We start from the raw sequence: 18519 nt of genomic DNA on the forward strand, positions 1-18519 counted from the left end.
GGGGGGGAGTGAGTGAACATCTGTGTGGTGCTTAGTTGCTGGCTGGGCTTAAACCACAACAGACACTGATTATCAGTCTTTACTTCTGAAGTAAACAATTATTCTATTCATTCTTAATTTCTTTAAAGAACTTTGAAAATTTTTAGAAGACAGAAAAAAAATAGAGAAATTAGCACAGCAGATACAGCCGTACTGATACCAACTTAGAAAACTGAGTGAGTGTCCATAATTTTACAAGGTTCAACTATGCCAAAACAATTTAATAAAATTTTAACAGTTATGTCAAGTTAAGGTATATTTTTAAGTACTTGTCTGGCTCAGACCAAGAGTTTTCTGGATTATTTCACTGTCTGCTACTTCAGTGCTGTGGGGGCAGGCAAAAAGACAAGCATGCCTCAAGCTGTGAGGAGGGGAATCTTTCTGCAGACCTTCATTAACTTCCTGAGGTATACAGACTGTTTGGTGTCACTTTATCAAATGTTTTTTATTTATTTCACCAGTGCTTTGGTGACTAAAACAATAACTTCTTCCATGGAATCATAGTGGCCTAATGACATTTTTACAGTGTTCAGAATGACCCTTTTACCCTTGCTGGTCCTTTTTCCTACTGATGGTAAAGGAGAAGTTTGTGTTTTGTTCATAGGTCAACCTCAGAGCTCCTTCAATTTCATTTTCGGTCAGGACTTCTTGAATTGTCACCTGTGGAGGGGTGTGGAAGTAAACAAATCACATACCATAGCTTCTACTCAGCATCTCACCTAAACTGAGCACAATCTCTTGACTGACTTAAAACCATTATCTGGACTGAAGTTTATCTTCCAGACAGGCCTTCTAGATGCTTTCTAGACCTAAACCAAAAGCATCAAGACATGTCTTCCTTTTTTGATGTGTTTCCATAGCTACTCATTTGCATTATTGACAGATATTAGCCTTACTTTCAATGTACCCTCATCTGGTTTATGTTTAGAGACACTGGTTCTTACTTATGTCTTCTCCACTCTTCTTTTTCGTATACTGTAAAGAAACAGCCTTTCCTTCTTTTGTTGATGAAACAGATGGAGCTCCACAAATCTTTTTACTCCAGGGTATTTTCTTCCTCCCACAGCTGCTAGCTCATCTACAGCTTTATCCTGAAACTGCTAAAGAATCCCTCTGGGGAAGATGAACACCATCTCCCACACTTAAATAACAACACATGTTGTGTTTGCCAAAGTCTGTGGGAACAGAGGTCCATGATTACACTCATACCTTATACATGAATAATACACCTAAAGAATTACCATTTCTGTTTTTCTTTTTTTCACTCAAACATTTATAGGATAAAACACATTTCACTAAAGATTAAGGGGGAAGAAGAGGATATATCTAATACCTTTTAATAAAATATTAGCATTAAATATTCCCTTGAAACACTGATACTTACTATGCAGGTTTAATATTGATCTAACATCTATTTTCAGAGAAGTCTACCTTTAATCTTGTATCCTAGCTACATATCCTCTTACTTGAAGAGAAGGTGATGGATGACTTGGATGTGCTGTTCTGCGTACTACCCTCCAAAAGGGAAGGAGACATTTCAACTAATGCTTCTTTCTCCCAAGGGATGAGCAGGTACAGCCTTTGCTGATCCTATCAAGTAGTTTGGAATACAAATCTATTTCTGTTTATTCAACACTGAAACATTTTAGGTATCTATGCTACAAATGGTTTAACCAAGCCAAGGAATTCTCTAGGTATGAAGGACAGCTGTTTTCTACTAAAAGTCCTTTCTACTTTAGTAAGCCGTATCAGCTAGGAAGTGACAGTAAATGAGTGCCTTCCTGAAATGATTAATCCTGAAGTCGGGGATTTCAGGTACCTGCTGAGCTTCCTCAGAAACAGACCATTAGCTGTGTACTTAAGTTAAACAAGGATTCAGATAAACTGGGCCAAGTACCTCTCATCTGCACTTGTATAAACCTGGAGTAATTTTCCTGAGGCCACTGGAATTGCTCTGGATTCATGCTACTGTAAAACTCAGATGACACCTCTAATCAAAGCACAGCAAAAGAGCTACGCTTTGTTACCTTAAGAAAGAAGGGAAGTCCCAGATGATGGAGAAATGATATTGAATGCTTCACCTCTGCCATGAATTCAAATATACCACAGAGTTGAAAGTCTGTGTCAACATCCATAGTCACAGTTATATCTTTGTCATCATATTGGATTTCACAGATAGTCTTGGCTTTGGTTTCTAGCAAGAACAAAACAGTGCCATTTTGAGGGGCTCATTTTCAAGGTATTTCAGTGCTGCATGAATAAAATCAGTCCAGCCAGCTTTTGGGTTTGGGTTAAGACTTTCATCATGACAAAGCCATCCATTCAGGATGACAAGAGCTTTGGCCTGTGGTTGGAGGACTGCAGAGTTTTTTGGATGTCCTTGAACATACAATGTCTTGAGTCAACAGAGCTTGTGTACCCATGTACAAGTGTTAAGTAACAAGTCAATTCCCAACAGTAATGTGTTTTTGCAGCTAGAGCTGACTAGCTTATATAGCCAACTGTAGCACTTGGCAGATAGTAGCCACTTCTAGAGAAGAGCTCTGAGCTGTTTTGACCTTCAGTAACTCCTTCAGTTCCAGCTACAGCAGACAAACACTGCTCAAACAACATGACTTGAAGATTTTTCCCCCGCTTCCCTACCGGCTTTTCATATTTGAAAAAGAAAGTACAGACTGCTAAGAGATAAAAATGAGATGACAGATGTGAAACCCCAAAACTCTTTACAGAGAAGACAAAATCACAGACATGTATGCAACCATACAGCGACCACTCTGGTGGCTATCCTGAAAGCCGCCTGTTGTCCTGTTGCTTTCTCCAGAATGGGTGAAAGGAGATAGTGCCACTAACATTAGTATTGATTCAGTGCCTGCTAACCTCAATAATTCCTACTCTTTGGTGCTCTCACAGTTGTTGGTTTTTTTTTCCAACATGAATATACTCCCATGTGGGCATTGAAGGTACTTGCCCACAATATAAATCAGTAGTTGAGGGATATGCAAATAGGATTTATGTCAGGGCAAGTTTTGAGCATAGACTGGCTTATTCAGGATGGGTCTGTCTCCCCTCCACAGTTCAAACAGCAAAAGCCATTTAGAATTATTTTCAAAGCCCACTGTAAACTACACTGGAATTCACATTTTTTGTGCTCTGTAACGAGGTTTTTTGTGTGATATTGGAATCTTATTTTAGGCAGATAAGTATCTTGCGGACTACCTGTTTTACCAGGTGGTGTACCACATGAGATCTTTCCTGGAATTAAAACAGATGTAATGTAACTAATAACAGATGCAGTTTAAGAATGACAATTTTACTGAGATACAAAAAAAAAATCCCCTTTTTAGGTACTATGAGCAAATCTTAGTCAGTTTGTAGCTGTTGAAGGAATAGTTGAAACATCCTCAAAGAGCTATTATATAACAAGAAACTTGCAAGGAATGGCAGGTACCTACCTGATTTCCGTAAACTGAGAATCAAGTTGATTGCCTTAGGGTAGCCAGATGCCTGTAGTGCCTCGCTACTGTGTATGCTTTGGCAAAAGATATCCACTTGGTGACCCACATAATAGGAGTTTATTATGTATGTGATTGATGTTTCTCCAGCTGCAATGTGCACGTATCTTTCCCGAGTAGTGTTTCTCCCTTGAAAAACCACATCTATCTAAAAAATGACATGTAGATATAAGTTCTTGAAACAACTTTTAAATACTATTTAATTTTAAAACAGAAGACAAATGGAAGTGAAAGAAAGTTCTCTCTAGTCTATACTTATGTAAAAAATCTATCCATTAACAAAAAAATCTTAGCCTTTCATTAATCATCTATGACTTTCCAGTATGAAGTCCATTCAACTGTATGAATTTCAAACCACGCCAGCCTCATTGATTTATGTCAAATTTTCATTAGGTTCTCTTTTATCCCACAAAAACATGACTCCCTTTATATAAAGGATCCTTGATCCATGCTTTCTACCAATATTTACCAGATAGTAGGTACTCCAGTACTTCCCCGAAAATAGCACTTAAAGAAGTACTTCTTTAAGTAAAAAATTCCTGTTAAAGAACATAGGAGCAATATTCCAAATCCTGATGCAACGTGCTGAAACTATTCTCCTGTAGAGTTACAATATCAACAATACACACTGTACTAACACTGATCAGAATGGAATAAACTGGTCCAGAAAGCAGTCATAAAGAAATTTTCTATTTCAGTAGTTCAGGTTTTAGCCATCCATAGATTTTAAATACCAGAAAATCTCAGCTTCCATCCTGTACTTTGCAAAACGGTAGTTTTCATTCAACCCACAGGCTATTACATTATAATCAAGGACAATAATTTTAGTGCAAAAAACCCAAAAACCCCACCTGTAAAGATGATGGGACTCTGGCTTGTAGCAGCCATGGCCAATTATGATGGAAATTCCCAGTTATGTTGGTATTTGTTTCAAACTCCTGGATTTGTCCTTTGAGAACTGTTAGGTGAGCACCATAATACACTTTCATACTAAAGCTCTTGATCACTTTCAGGTTCAAGATAGCCTGTGTGCAACAAAGGTAAGTTGTGAAAAGGCAGCTATATAAAAGGTAAAGCTCCTGTTAGTCAGGGTTCTTTCTTTGGTTCAGGCAGTATCATCTCACAGATGTGTCAAAAAAATTAATCTTGTATAATTTTATAACACAACATAGTTACAGATGTTGACAGATACAGATATTCAACATATTAACAAGTATTCTCCAGTATAGCAATGCCTTAACGCTATTCAAGCAGTTACATGATTAGTAAAGAGTAACTGTTGTGCTGTAGGCTTGTGTACCTCAGAGAAAAAAAATATGCCAGGTAGTCAGAGTCTGGGAGGAAAATACCATTTGGAATGTAAACTGGGAAGTCATATCAGTACTCACTTCTGTCTGGTCTATACAAGCTACACTGCAGATCTATCAGACAGACTAGGCATGTCAGCTAAAATGCATTGCCCTCCTTGTGCTGCAAGCTCAGCTGTGGCTTTCTTTGTTCACGCATTGGGAGCCAACCTCCAACCTCTTATTCCTATGAAACTTTCTGGTCCAGCAAGCTCTTCTCCCAACCCCTCAAGAACAAACTGAGCTTCTGGACTCCCCTCCACCCCGAACTTTAGGGGAAAAAAAACCCAAAGACAGAGAGAGAGAGAGCAGGAAGGAGAGGGAGGAGTGAGAGAAAGAATATAAATGTTTTTAAAACACAAGCAGGCAGTATGACCCATGTATATTGGGACAACACCCAAATTCAGGAAAATCTTATTCTATGAGAAGCATAAGCAGCAATATGCTTTTCCACCTCCACTCTCCACCTAGACAGATAACACCTTCCCCAACTTCCTTTCACTTCTGATGGGTTACAGAACTCAGGAGTACAATCTGCTTGGTGAGAAAAGTAACTGATTTGTTAGCTGTCCATTACAGGGTGACATTTCATTTTACCACCACCACACTTCTCTGCCTCATCTTATCCCAGCTCTTTCCAAGATAGTCCTTGTATGCACAGACTTCAGATGTATCAGACCATTCATTTTGGACAAAAAAAAACCAGTTTGCACATCCTGCAATGCACTTTCATGATGAATACTCCACCATACTTCAAATTACATATTGAAGGATGGAGGACACTGCTGCTCTCTCTGGAAACTAAATTAAAGGCAAGGAAGACCCACTTAAGTAGAATATAAGTAGAGCACTGGGTCTAGAAATAAATAAATGAGAATGAAAGCAGAGGTAGTGTGACAATGCAGACTCCTTCATTCAGAAGGATACTTTATTGAAGGTTGATTGTATTTCAAAATGTTAAGAACGATCTTTCCCACTTGTGTCTGCAACATTAGGTAGATAATTTATGGTGTGGTTTGCTCCACTTGGGCTATATTTTGTAGCAATAAGCTTTTTCTCCTGTACAAATCTTGAATTTTAAGTGAAGTAGTATCATGAAGCAACTTTGAAATGTGTGCTATGATCTTATGCAAGATGGCATAACAGAATAGAAAAGATTATAAAGATGCCAAAGTTAACAACTGAATGAGTACAATTCTACCCTCCTTGGCAGAGAGACAAAAATTTCACCTAAATAGCAAATGCATAAAGTCATAGAATCATAGAATCATTTAGGTTGGAAAAGACCTTTAAGATCATCGAGTCCAACTGTCAACCCAACACCACCATGCCCACTAAACCATGTCCTGAAAGTCACATGTATACCCTCTGTTCTTTGCCATCTGACTTCTACAGCTACTGCTTCCATCATGGCATGATTTCAGGCTGGATTCATGTCTCTCCTGTCATTGTCCGATAACTTACCTGCAACTCAATCCTGTCTTTTATTTGCAAAGTCTTAAGTGCCTCTATATTATGAGTAAATTGGTAGTTAAGAGACAAAACATCCAATTTCTGGATAAAGCTCAGTTCTTCTGTAACCTGTTCAGTCCAAATAAAATATGACAAAAGTTAACTGAGGCACATCTCTGATACTGAGACCACTCTGATTAATTTTAATTATTGTACTAAATATGTATTAGAGTAAAATTATGAAAACTATGAAAAATTTATAGTGAAGAATTGTCTAATTTTTTTATGTCTCACAACTTTGTACTGTAATAGAGAAGATACTTGATAAGAAAGGTTTGATACAGTTTGCAAACAGGAGTCATGGATCATGGCTGATGTCAAATTTGTTGCTAGAAGTGATTGCACAGGAGTGGCTGAAAGATATTGCCTTCATTTAATTAAAGCCTTTAAAAACCAAACCAGCTCCTGCAGAGTATTCCTGTAAGGGCCTCATGCACAGCTATTTCAAATGGAGAAACAATATTTACCAAGTCAATTAGCTCACTTTAACCTCTGTTTCACATCTTATTAATATGGAGGAGACACTTACTTGCTTGCTGTTCACGCAGAAGTTAATAAGCCTTTTATAGAAGTCGCTGGTTTTTTCTGATATCACATCAACTAACATTCTCATAGGAATGCCAATGTCAGCAGCTCCTTGAATGTTATGGGTTAGCACTGCATCTAACTCTTGTCTTTCCTGTTAATATTGCACAGCATATATAGCAAAGCATGTGTAGAACCCAAAGCTTGCTGCAATACACAGCTCAAAACAGAATTTTAGCAAATCTGCCTATCTTACATTTAATACTAATTAAAACCAATTGTACTGAACTTAGGGAAGTTACACTGGCAAAAAGAAAAAATAATAAACCCTAACAGATAGGATAAAAAAAATACATATTTCAGCTAAGAGGGAAAAAGGTGCAAATGTTTCTCTCTGGTGGCAAAGAACTCCCACTAGCTATCTGTTTCTCTACAGCACAGAAATACGCAGAAATTACCAGTTACGGCATGTAAGTGAATGATCACTAGGAAGAAGATACTTCTTTCCATGTGTACTCTATTCTCCTGCACTGATGACAAGAGAAGTCAAACTTGTAATTGTCAACAGGAAAGCAAGAGGTTCACAGCCTTTCTTGTGCTGTTGTCTCACTGAAGAAACAAACAGCAGTGTCTCAATTAATTGCTGCCTATTATTTTGCAATGTAAATCATGGTGATCACTCTATAAATCACAATCTTTTTTCTTCTTATGCACTCCTGTATACTTTCATGATGAATGAAGAGTGTTATATTGGAGTACCTGTCATATATCTGAAGTGAGATCAGCATTTGTGGGTTTGCATGTCTTACCATATTTGCCACATAATATAAGGAACATCAAATAGTACAATATAAAAAGAAAAAAAAAATATATACACACACACAAAGAGCATAGCAATGAAATGATTCAGGAAGTGCCACAAGCCTGTATCCTATTATCCTATACATCTGTTTTACTGCACATTACAGGTGACAGATTTTCAAAGATTTATATTTATTCTGGCATTTATTACTAAAGCTTGACTATTTGTTCCCAATAAAATAGAGTATGTCACTCAGTACTTTGTACATGCATTCTAACAGTCTGTAGGGTACTTACATCAGTGACTTTTAGTATAATGAGTCCTTGTAATTTACTTTCATCAACACTGATCAATGTCTGTGACTCTAGGTTCATTTTATCCATCAAAACATAGCCTGAACCATCAATTTTTAATGGTGCTCCAAGATCCTGTACAAGGAAAAAAAAAAAAAAATTAAAAAATTCACCACTTTTACACTTATCCACAGATACACTATACACCTGAAAATTTTACTCCTAATAAGTAGCTCTAATAGCACCTAGCTGTAAATCTAGTATATCAGGCAGCATATCCATAGGATGTTTCAGAAATCTTGACAGCTTTTTATCACATTTTATACATTTTGTCTTTTTTATTTTGAATGTCTGACATATTTTTGATAAATAAGCCAGCATAAATAGAACACAGGATAAAATGGCAGCTCTTCCTGCCTACGGGAAAAGTCAATTAATTTTCTGTGCTTGGCATTGCTTCAGTGGCCCAAAGCATCCATAAATCCAGTGAAACCAGGCAGCATATATAGGTCTATTATGGCAGTTCTGTTTCTGGAAGAATCTCATCTTTGTATATTCAGATTTACCCTGACTTGCATATTGAATCCACAGATCATTCTGTGATAACATCTCTCTCAAACTTTCAGTACATTTCTCCTGTCCTTTCCATTCCTGCCTACATAGCACTGACTGGTGGGATCTGTAAGAGGCCGAGCACCATGACATCAGGATTTCCAATAGCAATACAAATTTTCAGTAAGAAAAGTCAGTGCACAATCCAGCTAAATTTAGAACTGCTACTTCAGGAAATCCTGCTGCAGAATTTCTCCACCTCCACCTACCTACAATAGTCTGGCCTGGGAAAACAAACTACCGGGTAAGAATTGAGGGAAAAAAGTGCCATTTTTCACTCCTCTGTGAAAAGGCTAAAGGACCTTAGTGTGTCATGCTAACTAGCTGAGAGGGGTCACAGCACGCTGCCTGTCTTTACGTGGGAAGCTCTGAAAGTCACTTTGCTCCCCAGCTCACACAGCTTCTCCCAGGCAATGACACTGTGGACTCCTTCAGAAATGGGGACTCCCAGGATGCCTGATGCCAGCCAGGTTGATTGTCCCAGAGACAGGGCTTCACTTCCTTTGCTTTGTATAGAAATGAGACTCTACTGCAAATGATGGCACATTTGTGTGGTATGGAGTGATCTTCCTCCACAGAACTTCAGTTTTCACTGTATTTTTCTACTGGCTAAATCTTGTCAACAAAGAAACTACTTTTTTTCCTACCTTACTAGTTGCTGTTCAGACTATAGAGTCTATAGCGAGATTCCCACCAAACCCAGAAGTTAAATCTCATTAATGAAACAGGAGGAGTGATTTGGTGGTGCTTGGTCAGGCACTGTAAATGGTAAGGTTCAGCTCAGGGACAATTATATGGCCAGCATTTGCAAGAATTACCACAAAGAAATGGCTCACTAGGGCAGTCCAAACCAGCTTGTTCAAAATGTCACTGTTTGTTTTTCAACTAAATCCCTGAAATATTTCTCAGCTGAGGTCTTACAGGAAATCGTAATTGCTGTTTAATGCTGGCTTTTTCACTCTGTGTGTTCTCCACAATGGTCTTCATATATTACATATCAGTTTGTCAGAAATTTCAATTTTGTGTAAAGCTGAGTGAAAATTTTCTGACCTGAATATTACCTATTTACTTGATATATTTTTAAACTATTTCAGAGTTTGGCTGTCAAACTGCTGAGAAACTGTAATTGCTGATAAAGTCAAACAGAATTTTGAATACTCATTATTTCTGAAGATTAAAACCCTGTAGATTTCTCAACCTTGCTTTTAAAAAAATGCATCAGAGCTAGAACAATCAAGTTTATTAACTACAGGTACTGATTCATAGAAAATTTGGCTAGCACCAAAAGCAAGATGTAACGTTAAAAGAGAATATGTTTCTTGTTTCTCTGCTGCCATTGAAAACATTAGACTATTTTCTTTTGACTTTAGTAGGTGCAAAGATCCCAGTTTAGATGTATAAATTCAAGAGTAAAGCAAAAAAATTCTTTCCAATACCTGAATTGTTTGGCATTTGTTTTCTAGAAACATTTTCCACTGAAGCTTCTTTTCAGGGTCGAAGTCCCCATTCATTTGAAGCTCACAATCACCCAATTTCATTCCTGTTCCGATATGATATTTTAACTGGTTTTGTGCAGTGATGGACAGTTTATTTTCCCTTGGGATTTCCTTCAGTTGAGGGAGATCATGCCTGAATTGAACTTCCAGTGTAATCTTTGGCTCGCACTCTGTTCTCACTTCAAGATGGGCAGTCTTGCCTTCTGCTTCAAGGACACAGAGAAGTTCTGCTTGGCACTTGTCTTTCTGAATAGATCCTGTGAGCCGTGACTGATTTGGAATACTGAGATCCTATCAAGATTTAAAAAAAAAAAAAAAAGTCCTTTGGATTACACATACACTTTAAGACAAGTCAGTATTGAGTCTTTTTTCGTCTCCCTTCAGCATACGAGAAAGGAGATTTTATGTTACAATATCAGAGACAAAACCTACAATCTCTGCACTGCCATTTTTCTCCCTCCCAACAGTAAGACGGCAATTTTGCCTTAATAAGGTCTGAGGGAAGATTTTAGGACTGCTCTGCAGAATTTATGACTTCTGTATCTATATGAAGTTTTACATTTACAAAAATACAAAATGCCATTTCTTCAGAGTGGCAAAGTTTACTGAACATCCTCTGCTTCATTCAGACCAGACCAATCTCAATTTTCAAACAAACTAACCCACAAAAAATAATAGGCCTAACAGACATTCTTGTATCTGGTGTCATAAGGTTTCTTTTTTTTTTAATACTAAAACTTCAAGCTTGTCTTGTGCGACATCCCAAATGAAATGTTCCCTCTCATTCTTTCAAAGTATTTGTAAAAACACTGAAAATTCTACTCTTAAATATTTTAAGTGGCTTGCATTCCCTCTTCACTATGGGTGACGCACAGTTTTCTGTAATTTTTGTTTATATATTGCTACTTAGTAGTTGAGGGAATTAAAACTGAGGAGTTAAAAGCAAAACATAAATGCCTATGAATATCTGGAAAAAAACCCTAAATTCACAATAGTCATTCTTTCTAATGTAGTCAGTGAGGCTAGATGGAAAAACCAAGGAAATTTCACAGCTTCTACTTTGATAAAAAAGACAGACCAGAGAATGTATTTTTTGACAAATAGTTCAAACTAAAACTGCTGTTCAGCCTTAGAGGGCAGTCTTGATCTGCAAAGGCAACAAGCAGCAAAGACTGAACTAATAATCTCTATCTACAGAGAACACCTATTAACGGGATACATTAGACACATTCTTTGCCTAATGCTGTAAGACCGTTGTGTCTTTAGAGCAGCTTTCCAACACTCAAACATTGTTATTTTAGCTAAAAGCCTATATGGCCTGCATTAGATACCAAATCTCTCTTCAAAAGCCTCTGAGAGCTACCTGCAGAAGCTGACATTCTGTTTCTGTTTCCAGTGTCCATTCAGCTTTATTCTGAATAAAGAGGTCTCCTCTAGCCTTAAATTTGCACTTCCCAGCCTGCAGCAACAAAATGCCCTCAGTGGTGGAGTCTGCGGCTGCAGACAACAGGAGAGAGTTTTCAAAAGGCAGCCCAAGCTGACTCAGCCAGTGAACTGAATGCCTGAGCATCCCTTGGGCTGTATATTCGTGTTCGCAGGAAGTGTCTATCTGCACATCAACTGTTCTGCCATCACACTGGAGGTTCATTAACAAGCCAACGTTGCAGATGTTCTGTTGAAATGAGCCCTCGAAGGCTACAGCATGAGGCAATCCCATCCTCTGCAACAGAAAAGATTATACTATTTAAAGCCCACAGGGTAAAGTAACTGTCTTCCTAATTTCTTTCTAATTAATGAGAAAGCATTTCTTCTTTCTGAACCAATATGCTTTTGGAAAGGACCATACAAGAGAGCTTATTTCACAAAGAAATCAGAAATTTCTCAGTGAAACAAGAGAAAAAGAAATTATAAATAAATTGCATGGGGGGAAAAAAAGCCCTACAACAACCTTTTCATAAGTACTGTAGAAGAAAAAGTTTGTAACCCCAAAGAAAACCTCAAAATTTCAAACAGAAAAGACATGCTTTTCATTAGATTCTAGGATGAAAGTTTATTCTAATTAAAAAGCTATAATTAAGCAACTATTTTATGGCAACAGCAGTAACATCTACCATTGCATTACTCCAAACTCTCATCTTCAAATACACTCCCTCTGCAAGTGCTCTGACTCATTGCTCTGCCAGAACAACTTTAATGACCAAAACTGTCCTTTCCATAGTGTCAGGAGATAGTTCTCTATGACTCGTAATGATCTGAAATACACAGACTATAATGCCATACAGAAAACAATCCAGGCTTACCTCTAGACTGACGCACTTGTTTCTAAAAGTAAGTACCCATTCTGTATCTGTTTCATTGCTTGCCAGGCTCACTTCTCCATCAGCTTTTAAACTGCAAGGCCCAAGGACAATACCAAGCATGGCCTTATACTTCTCATTTCTCATGGCTGACACCTTCACTTGGTTCTCTCTGGCAATTCCCAGAGACTGAAGCGAAGGCAAAGAATGCTGGAAGGCAATTTCTACATGAGGCTGGATGTTAGTGGTGGCATGGAGTTGCAGGCAGGCAAACACGTCATGAAAAGAAACGTGTCCAAAGAAGACGACAGTAAAGTTGCTGGTAAACATTGACCCATTCACTGAAACTCTTGCTGGAGTCTGAAAAATTACAGGAAAAACTGTTAAGTTTGTTTTCCTGTCAGGCCATATACTGTTTTTAAATGCTCATGTTATTAAAAGAGAACTATTTCCCTACTACCCTGACACCATTTTGTAATCGTCCAACATATTTATAAGCTCCTAAACACACGGAGACATGGCCTAAAATCTTTATTTTAGAGTTCCATAATAAAAATAACAGAAGAAAAACCCCAACTCCACAATTCTGTTCAAACAATTACTAGTATCAGAAAAATCAACTGCTATTGCTTTTACTATCATCACTTCTGGTTTTACTATAAGTAGATAGAGCTCTAGCACTATGACAATGTGTTCAATTCCCCTCACACCTCAGCAGGAGCGACAAGTGTTATACATATTGTACTCATGTGTATTGGGTTTGTGTGGCAAGGTTTTGGTAGCAGAGGGGCGACAGGGGTGGCTTCTGTAAGAAGCTGCTAGAAGCTTTCCCCATGTCCAAGAGAGCCAATGTCAGCTGGTTCCAAGACAACCCCGCCGCCAGCCAAGGCTGAGCCCATCAGCGACGGTGGTAGCGCCTCTGGAAGAACATATTTAAGAAGGGAAAAAAAACCCCACGTGACAGAAACTGCAGTGGAAGAAAGGAGTGAGAATATGTGAGAGAAGCAACCCTGCGGACACCAAGGTCAGTGCAGAAGGAGGGGGAGGAGATGCTCCAGGTGCTGGAGCAGAGATTCCCCTGCAGCCCGTGGGGAAGACCATGGTGATGCAGGCTGTCCCCCTGCAGCCCAGGGAGGTCCACGGTGGAGCAGATCTCCACCTGCAGCTCGGGGAGGACCCCACGCCAGAGCAGGTGGGTGCCCAAAGGAGGCTGTGACCCCCTGGGAAGCCCGTGCTGGAGCAGGCTCCTAACAGGATCTGTGGACCCCTGGAGAGAGAAGCCCACGCTGGAGCAGGTTTTCTGGCAGGACTTGTGACCCTGCGGGGGACCCACGCTGGAGCAGTAATCTGGTCTGTTTGAACCCATACTAAGGGAGTGAAAATATCTGAAAGTGTATGCAAAACTTCCAGCTAACTCAAATCCATTTCTACATCTCTGACACCTTTCAGTACTTAGATCCACTTAGTGATAGTTAAGACAGTGTATTGTTGACAGCAGAGTTTATAAATGAAGCCAGTACCTCAAAATGATGAAATCTAATTGCTCCATTGCAAAGGCCAGAAAGTTGTTTGTTAGCAGATTCTCCACTGCAAGCAACCTGTTGGCATTATAAACAAAGCACATTCAGAGCACGAAGAAAAGCAGAGAGGACTAAAATACAAAGGAACGAGCTAAAAGGCTGCTTTCAGGATAAAAAGCATGAAGATACTAAAACAGCCTTAAGATTAAAAGTTAGAGATCAGTTTCAAAAAGATAAACAGTTTAGTGAATCTGAGGCTAAATCATGTCTCTAATCTTGCATTATCATACCAAAATATTATCAGCATAAAGACAGAAGAATATCTCCAAACAGTAGGAAACAGTTGCTTGCTAGACAGAACTATTTTTGACACTCTGGCTTTTGATTTTGACAGGAGATAGTGGTATTTCTTATGTTTGGCATAGAAAATACCAGTGTCACAAGCAGACATTCAGTATTTCAAATGCCATCAGCTGTGTCCCCTGTTGCAGAAAGTGAAGTCCTTGTGGAGTGCTGTTGGCTGTATGAAAACTACTGCCATTATTATTCACTCTACTGTCAATACCACTGCAGCCACAAACAGCCACGTGATCCACCTGCAAACTCTGCTTTAGCAAGAAGGAAAAGCTGGGACTGCATGCTATTGTGCCTGGGCAAGCACCCACTCCAGTTTCATAACCTAAATGTTTTGTTACCCACCACAAAACCTCCTCTTTATTGCTAAGCAAAAAAATTTTAGGCTTTCTGTACTGGCCTTGTTTGGTAAAAATCTCTCTCCCTTCTGGCCTGCTAGCTTGCTGTCAAGCAGTAAATCTGAACAATTGAGAATGCAGAGCAGAAAGCTGCATCAAATACACTATATAGTAGGATTTCTGCTAACCTCTAGTACACGTGGAACAATTTCAGTTAATCCTCCCACATCATGGTGAAGTGAAAGAGAGATTTCCATAGCACTGCCAGTGGTTTTCTTCTCTATTTCAATTTTGAGCTGTTCCATCTCCACTGTGGTTGTTATCCCTGCAGCAATCTTTCTGGTGAAATTCTATGCACAGAAGAAACCAAATCATGAAAAGAAACATCCCAGCAACAACTGGCAAAGGCAGTCTGTTTCATCATGCTTAAAACATCACAGCCTGTGTCAGGGTAGCAGCACTGGTAAAATAAAAGTGCAAATTCATCAAAGCGGCTTCATTTCAAATACAGATTTTCCTGTTATGCTAGACCTTCCAAATGCTACGTACCAGTAATTCCTTCTGGCTCCAAAACACATTGAGAGCAATCAGTACCCTGGAGGATTTGAGTCCTAAGGCATACATGATTAAAGCAGTGAAACTACTAGTAAGCAGGGCAAGGGGAACTGTATAGAATTCTTCCTCTGCATAGCTCTGTGTGTCACTATACCACAGTGGCTGAACCAACCACAAATATCAGTATGTTAGTGACTTGAGCCTGACAGCATATGTTAGAACAAGCAAAATATTTGAACCCTTCTTTTATGGAAGGATCATTTGAGATGCAAAAGAGCTATACTTTATTCACAGATCTATAGCAGAAATGCAGATAGAGAGAAGAGTTGGCCAAGCAACACTGTACCAGGAAACATGATCCGTGACGCTTCTGTGGGTAGATATTTCCAAACGGAAAGCCATGCTAAACACTCTTCCACTCTTTAGCAGACATCCTAAGGATGACCTCAGAACTAGTTAAATCCAGTACCAAATGCAATATAGTACTTAGGCTCACTGACACTTACGTGATGGCTACATACATTAGGCCTGCCTGTCCACTTCCCATTTATATGGGAAAAATAAAATTGGACAAGACTCCTGTTGCTATGCAGCAAAGCACTTCACTTAAATGAGAACTGAATGTAGCATCTCATTTAGTCTAGATTCAGCTCCATGACTTCAGATGACAGATACACAGTAGGACAAGAAGCCAGAAAATACATTTCTTTCACATAGTCATTTAGCACATCTCAAAAATGCAGATGCTTTTGGAATAAAGTGCACAGGAATAACCTACAGTTATTAGAAACGGTTCTGCCAGAAATTAAATAATCACAGGCAGAACTCTCCTTACCTCATAATATCCAGCAGCTTCCACAATAAAAGGGATCCCGTGTTTCTTTATCTTTGAGATGTTGTGCTTTAAACTCACAGATAGCTGGGATTTAGGAGGCTCTGTGGACAGTCTGTGACCTCCAAACACAGCAGTAATCCTTTCACTGCCACTCTGTAAGGCTATAGTAATGGTGTGATTTCTTCTGCCATGGTCACACATGGCATTAAGAATGCCATCCAAGGGCAATCCTATTGACAGGGAAGGAAGTAAAATCAACACAATACTTCTGGGTTGTCATTGTAAAATACAGAAAAGGTGTATTACAGATTAAAAGAAGCTTCTATAGTTTTTCATAAGAAAAAGATCTTTTTTTAAAGTGCGACCATCCAGTTAGCTGTACTTACTGATATTTATAGTAAAGAACATTACCTACCATATGAGAATCCTATTAAAAAAGGACTGTTAAATTAAAATGTGGCATGCACTTTGGAAGTCAAGGATTTTTCTTTTTTTAATAAAGGATATCTATCAATGGGTATTGTGTCCAACTCCAGGAGTCAGCTGTTAGAAAGTTTCAAAACGGATTTCTTCAGTCCAAAGGGACAAAGGCAATTTACCCATTCAAAATTATTGGTAACTTCAGCTCATGAAAACCCTTGGTTTTGCTTAGAAAACAACAGTTGGCATATTTCAGTCTTCAGTGTGATTTATTCAATGACTCCCAAAGTATCAATTCTGACCCAAATCAAAACAGGCATAAAAATATGCTTAGAGGAACTGATCAGCATGCAGGAATACAGATGTACAAGAGAGAAATAATTTACTCTGAAGCAGTTCAAAGAGTTTTTAAATAGTTTTGTATCCATCTTATTGTATTTTCTCAACAATATTAAAAAGAATGTTGCTAAGACTAGATCACATTTTGTTCTGGTGTAAGCAAATGCACCTCATCTATTTCCACTGTCTGCACTCTTTTAGATAAATTCACCTTGACACCTTGTTACACCACACCATCAAGTCAGAGTTTTCCTCATACCTGCATTTTTTAAAAAGCTGATATTATGTGTGAAAGTCCCACTGACTCTGCTGTGCCCATGACTCATGATATTGGAAAAATCTACAGAAAGGGCTTTCTCATCCACCTGGAAGCTAGCTAGCCCCCTTTTCATCTCTTTACTCAGCTCCAGGTGTCCTTTCAGTTTTGCCTCCATTGGGACTGCCTGACTGCCATTCTGAAACATGGCAAAAGTGATATTGTGTACAGTGGCATTCCCAAACACATTTCTGTTCCTGAGACGGAGTCCATACAGTGTTTTGTTGACCATCACATTGATGTTACCTGTAACAAGCAGAAACAATTACCATGGAGCGAGTCCTTTGGGACCGAAATAGCCAGAATTTTGTAAGCAACATATAAATCTACCATTAATTTAATACTAAGAAGAAGCAAAAGAATTTCCATTTATTACAATGATAATTTAGCCTAATCTAAAGAGTGAATCAGTTTATTGTTGAGAGAGTTTATCTACGAGCAGAAGTGTCTTGTGTTTAAAACAAATTACATAATAGTACTTTTGGCAGCTGTTCCTTTTTATTCACGAAGATGCTTGTGCCTTTAGGCCATGGACTACACTGCATTGCCTTCTGAAGGAAAATTTACCGAGGGACTATGACCTATTACTTGTGTAACTCCAGGCTAAACAATCCCTCTGGAGCTCTGCAGTCCACCCATGGAGCCATTCAGAAGAGTAAGAGCCTCAAGTCACACCCCATCACCCCCCACACCCTCCATTTCAGAAGACCTGCACAGGAAAGATGCCACTTGCTATTTCCTTCAATCAATGAAAATATGAAAATTATCAAACTATATTAGTTCACTAAAAAGTAGTTTCAACCCAATGACCAACAGTTTATTTTGCATGGTAAATACTCTCTTCTGCATTATATGCAGTTCAGTAAGGAATACGTTAAAATTAAGAAGCCTCCTTAGACAGCTGCAGACTTAGCAGCAAAACACAAAATAAAAAAGTACCATCATGAATGTTGTTTTTGCACTTCAGTAATCCACTCAGAGAAAGAAGATGAGGTATGGCCTTTAATCCAGCAAATGTGTGGTGGACTCTTCCATTTAGGGACAAAACAAAACCAGCTTTCTGCTCCCTGGCTCCCGTGAAATCCATGTGAAGCCTATTTTCATTAAGCTTCACCTCAGAAGATATCAGAAGTCTAAAAAGACAGAGATAAAAATTGCTAGTAAGATATTATTATGCTTAATTCATGATTGTTGAGACAACCCTCCTCTCACTCAAAGTAGGATCAATGACAGCCTGGTGCTCAGGAGCACATGTGGTCAGGTTTGAGTATCTCTAAGTATGGAGACTCCACAGACTTTCTTGGCACTTGTTCCAGTGTTGTGAATCAGTGAATCGGATGCTTTGCAATAAATACATGATATTCACCAGATGTTTATAAAACTAGTCAGTAAAACTACTCAGTAAAGC

The 18519-nt window shown here is 38.7% G+C and overlaps 1 protein-coding gene across 1 annotated transcript in view; it reads right to left on the reverse strand.

The window, feature by feature from the left end:
* Positions 1 to 17136, reverse strand: part of LOC104838661 — a 44467-nt gene extending 27331 nt beyond the window's left edge. Inside the window, exons 1-13 of the mRNA XM_010578525.1 lie at positions 17055 to 17136; positions 16037 to 16266; positions 14835 to 14996; positions 13955 to 14032; positions 12438 to 12794; positions 11501 to 11857; positions 10078 to 10428; positions 8033 to 8164; positions 6362 to 6478; positions 4403 to 4576; positions 3492 to 3699; positions 2067 to 2233; positions 587 to 699 (exon numbers count right to left, since the gene is read on the reverse strand). Coding sequence (XP_010576827.1) covers positions 587 to 699; positions 2067 to 2233; positions 3492 to 3699; positions 4403 to 4576; positions 6362 to 6478; positions 8033 to 8164; positions 10078 to 10428; positions 11501 to 11857; positions 12438 to 12794; positions 13955 to 14032; positions 14835 to 14996; positions 16037 to 16266; positions 17055 to 17121 — 2513 coding nt within the window. The 5' untranslated portion in view covers positions 17122 to 17136. The remainder of the gene's footprint in view (positions 1 to 586; positions 700 to 2066; positions 2234 to 3491; positions 3700 to 4402; positions 4577 to 6361; positions 6479 to 8032; positions 8165 to 10077; positions 10429 to 11500; positions 11858 to 12437; positions 12795 to 13954; positions 14033 to 14834; positions 14997 to 16036; positions 16267 to 17054) is intronic.
* Between the last annotated feature and the right edge of the window lie 1383 nt (positions 17137 to 18519).

Source organism: Haliaeetus leucocephalus, unplaced genomic scaffold, assembly GCF_000737465.1.
Source record: "Haliaeetus leucocephalus isolate CR32 unplaced genomic scaffold, Haliaeetus_leucocephalus-4.0 Scaffold636, whole genome shotgun sequence".
In the NCBI taxonomy this organism is placed as follows: Eukaryota; Metazoa; Chordata; class Aves; order Accipitriformes; family Accipitridae; genus Haliaeetus; species Haliaeetus leucocephalus.